At 44.8% G+C, this 4,725-nt stretch overlaps 1 protein-coding gene across 1 annotated transcript; it reads left to right on the top strand.

Moving 5' to 3' along the window:
* The first annotated feature begins 367 nt into the window (after positions 1–367).
* LOC138357748 (uncharacterized) lies at positions 368–1,030 on the top strand. The gene has a single exon (XM_069314754.1). It carries the CDS (start codon positions 368–370, stop codon positions 1,028–1,030), a length of 663 nt encoding a protein of 220 aa, XP_069170855.1.
* Positions 1,031–4,725: the final 3,695 nt, after the last annotated feature.

Raw genomic sequence — 4,725 nt, 5'->3', positions numbered from 1 at the left:
ACAAAATCAGAATCAGTGACGCAAGAAAAATATACAAATTTATTCATCGATCTTAACACGATGGAATATTAACAAATCCACCAGGGCCGTGACAAGGGTTCGAACCTACGTCCGGAAGGATCCCAGACGCTGCTTTTATCGACTGAGCTACGACATGGTGATTTGTTCATTTGATGCATCACGCTATTGTGATTTCTGTGTGAAACGATGTGAGCTGCTTTAGGTCCATAATTCTTTTTTTATCCTAATATATATATATATATACATATATATATATATATATATATATATATATATATATATATATATATATATATATATATATATATATATATATATATATATATATTAGGATCAAAAAAGAATTATGGACCGAAAGCAGCTTATCTCCCTCACCCTAGTTACCTCATTCGCCTCATCACAACGCCCGTCACCCGTCACCACAACTCCCGTCACCCGTCACCACAACTCCCGTCACCCGTCACCACAACACCCGTCACCCGTCACCACAACACCCGTCACCACAACGCTGTCACCCGTCACCACAACACCCGTCACCCGTCACCACAACACCCGTCACCCGTCACCACAACGCCCGTCACCCGTCACCACAACGCTGTCACCCGTCACCACAACTCCCGTCACCCGTCACCACAACGCTGTCACCCGTCACCACATCGCCCGTCATCCGTCACCACAACGCCCGTCACCCGTCACCACAACGCTGTCACCCGTCACCACAACGCCCGTCACCCGTCACCACAACTCCCGTCACCCGTCACCACAACGCTGTCACCCGTCACCACAACGCCCGTCACCACAACGCCCGTCACCCGTCACCACAACGCTGTCACCCGTCACCACAACGCCCGTCACCCGTCACCACAACGCCCGTCACCCGTCACCACAACGCTGTCACCCGTCACCACAACGCCCGTCACCCGTCACCACAACGCTGTCACCCGTCACCACAACACCCGTCACCCGTCACCACAACACCCATCAGCTCAACTCACTGAATGATCACTAATGTAAAGTAGCTCAATCAGGGAGCACAATAATCCTCTCGTTAGTTACAGAGAATTAAATTGTCATCAAGAGAACGAATTGCTGGATAATGCCAAATTAATCTACCATTGCACTTCTGGATTAGCATAGTGTCAACTGGAGTGCCAGGTGGTGCTACGCCAGACGGTGCTACGCCAGGTGGTGGTACGCCAGGTGGTGGTACGCCAGGCGGTGCTACGCCAGACGGTGGTACGCCAGGTGGTGGTACGCCAGGTGGTGGTACGCCAGGTGGTGGTACGCCAGGCGGTGCTACGCCAGGCGGTGGTACGCCAGGCGGTGCTACGCCAGGTGGTACGCCAGGTGGTACCAGATGTTGGGGTACCAGGAGGTTGTATACCAAGGGGATAATATGACAAGTTTTCTGTCGTGTCATTAAACGTATTTAAGTTTTTCAGAACTAACAACATTCCCTATTATTAAAAAATTATTATTATTATTTTAATTATTATTATTGTTATTATTATTATTAGTGTTATTATTATTATTATTAATATGGGTTTGAATGGCCGTTACAGCAACGGCCTCGGTACAGTTCGATCCCCCAGTGCCTTGACCTTATATCCAAACTATTCCTTATACCCCAAATCCACATTCTCATATCTTAGCTCCTTGCCTTAAGATATCGGTTCCTTGCCGTATATTCCGGCTTCTTGTCCTTATATCTCAGCTCTTTATGTTTCAGAGTGGCGAGACGTCACTAGTGGAGTCCCACAGGGTTCAATCCTTGAACCTATCTTGTTTCTGATTTATGGAAACGATCTCTCAGAGGGAATAGACTCGTTCCTCTCAATGTTTACATTTAGTGCAATGCGAGGATGACAGTAATGACACAAGTCTACATATATATATGTGCCACATGTGAAAATGAGCACGCCAGCTATAACAAAACAAAAACAGGATATAATGAGATATATCTTTACTTCTATATTCCACTCAGGACCATAATACCACTGACGTAATTGTTCATTAGTGGAGCGCCGGGCTGATGTGATAGAGGCATCGATCTCATGAAACAATGTTCTTTTTTTACCCTTTTCCCCTCGCTCTCTTTTTTGCCTGCCCATCACCCCATCTCTGTTGATATTTCTTCTTCTCTGTGTGTCTGTCTGTCCCTGTCTTTGTTTTTATCTTACGGACCCCCGCTTGTCTTATTCCGTCTCTTGTTAGTTTTCACAATGGTGGATGCAGCAGTTGACGATTTCTGACTCTGTTTAAGAGGCTGAAAGCTCTTCCATGACATAACTCATGTACAGACAGACCATACAGGTTCTCCTTGGAAGACGACCGCTCACTTGGTTTACTTCCATGATTCCAAATTGTTGCTGGATGGATACGTGGGGACAGTTAGGGATTGGTTCCCCGTCAATCCTACTCGCGTTTGACCTGTGGCAAAGTGTGTTTATTCATCTAGTTGTATTCACCTAGTTATGCTTGCGGGGGTTGAGCTCTGCTCTTTCGGCCCGCTTCTCAACTGCTAATCATTCAACTGTTACTAACTACTAACTATTTTTTTCCACACACACCACACACACCCAGAAAACAGCCCGTAACAGCTGTCTAAGTCCCAGATACATATTTACCGCTAGGTAAAAGGGGGCATCAGGGTGAAAGAATCTTTGCCCATTTTGTTTTTGCCTGGTCCGGCACACACAGACCTGGTGTGTGTGCGTGTGTGTTCATCACACACACACACACACACACACACACACACACACACACACACACACACACACACACACACACACACACACACACACATACACACACACACACACACACACACACACACACACACACACACACACACACACACACACACACACACACACACACACACACACACACACACACACACACACAAACACACACACACACACACATCCACACACACACAAACACACACACACACATTATCCTCTGAACAGCGATGGGCTGAAAAATAAAAAATCCCCCGTACCAGAATTCGATGAATTAGCTCCGTAGTTTCGAAAACAGGATAAGCCAAGTGTCTACCTTTACCAGGGAGCAGCGACGGCCGCGTATTATGCCAGGAACCACAGAGCCCCGCCATGTGGTGGTGGGTAATCAATATTTATGTTGTTCCAGAAGTTAAAAACAAAAGTTAGCACCACGCACTCGGCCAGAGTTAAGAGCTTTATGGGGTATCAAAGGTACGCTGTGTTCTAAAGTTACAGCTGTGTTCTTATGTTATAACAAGCACTGAGGTTGTAACTAGGCCTTAAGTTATAGCAAGCTCTGAAGTTACAATTAGGCCTTAAGCTATACCAAGCTCTAAAGTTACAACTAGGACTTAATTATAGCAAGTCCTGAATTTAGAACTAGGTCTTAAGTTATAGGAAGCCCTAAAGTTACAACTAGGCTTTAGCTTATAACAAGCCATGAAGTTACAACTAAACCTTAAGTTATAGGAAGCCCTGAAGTTACAACTTGGTATAAAAATGCAACATATACAAGAAGTAAAACGTTCTGAAGGAACGGTAAGTCATAAAGTTAGAGGACTTAATGACATTACAGTTGGAAATGTCATCTGTAGTACAATGATGGAGTTGATAAATATTACATGAACAAATAAGTGTTGGAGAACATATTATACCATGAACAAACAAGTGTTGGAGGACATATTATGCCATGAACAAACAAGTGTTGGAGGACATATTATGCCATGAACAAATAAGTGTTGGAGGACATATTATGCCATGAACAGACAGGTGTTGGTGGCCATATTATACCATAAACAAGCAAGTGTTGGAGGCCATATTATACCATAAACAAGCAAGTGTTGGAGGCCATATTATACCATGAACAAACAGGTGTTGGAGGCCATATTATACCATGAACAAACAAGTGTTGGAGGCCATATTATACCATGAACAAACAAGTGCTGGAGGCCATATTATACCATGAACAAACAACAAATATTGAAGGCTAAAATCTCTTGCTAACATTACTAAAACAAAGTTGCAACAGATCGAGATGATTACATAAAATACCAAAAAATAAAGTTATAACTAGTACAAAGTTGTAACTAGTACAGAAGTTACAGCAGACCTTCCAGGGTACAACAAGGGGCTGAAAAAACAACCCGCCCCCACCATCAAGCTTCAGATATGAAGCGGCTTTCACCTATAACCAAAAGGGAAGGGAAGGGAATAATCAGGGGGGGGGGGGGGAATACGCCAAGCCATTACTATTATATAGCACTGATTCAGGATAAGGATTTGGAAATCCTATATATTTTGTGACGATAATCTCTTTCAAGAGAGATTGAGCCTGCTCTTCCCTACATCTTTACGTCGTTCAAGTACAAGATACTATATAGAAGATACGTCCACCAGTATCGCCAAACGTTTTGCCCAGGAAGCAAATCGTACCATGCACACCCTGACACACCGGCTACAGCCCGCCGTAACCAGCAAACTGCTAATACTCCGCCTGCCTGTTGCTGATTGCCTGGTGTCTCGCCGCACCTGCACTCACACCACCACCGAGAGTCGACGTCTGGGCAGCAGCACGCCGTACTCCTCAGAATATCTCTGTGCTCCATGGAGTTGACATCTCTCGCTAGTAGACTAAGCCTTGGCTGTCGTGTACTAAGGGAGGTGGCAGCTTGAAGCCAGTATTCCAGCACCTCACTTA

The sequence above is a fragment of the Procambarus clarkii genome, chromosome 7, assembly GCF_040958095.1.
Source record: "Procambarus clarkii isolate CNS0578487 chromosome 7, FALCON_Pclarkii_2.0, whole genome shotgun sequence".
Lineage (NCBI taxonomy): Eukaryota > Metazoa > Arthropoda > Malacostraca > Decapoda > Cambaridae > Procambarus > Procambarus clarkii.
Note: the sequence above shows the minus strand (reverse complement) of the source record. Positions and strands in the feature narration are given on the sequence as shown.

Excerpts from the sequence above, each read along its gene's own strand:
- LOC138357748 (XM_069314754.1), top strand. The coding sequence starts at position 368 with ATGGACCGAAAGCAGCTTATCTCCCTCACCCTAGTTACCTCATTCGCC.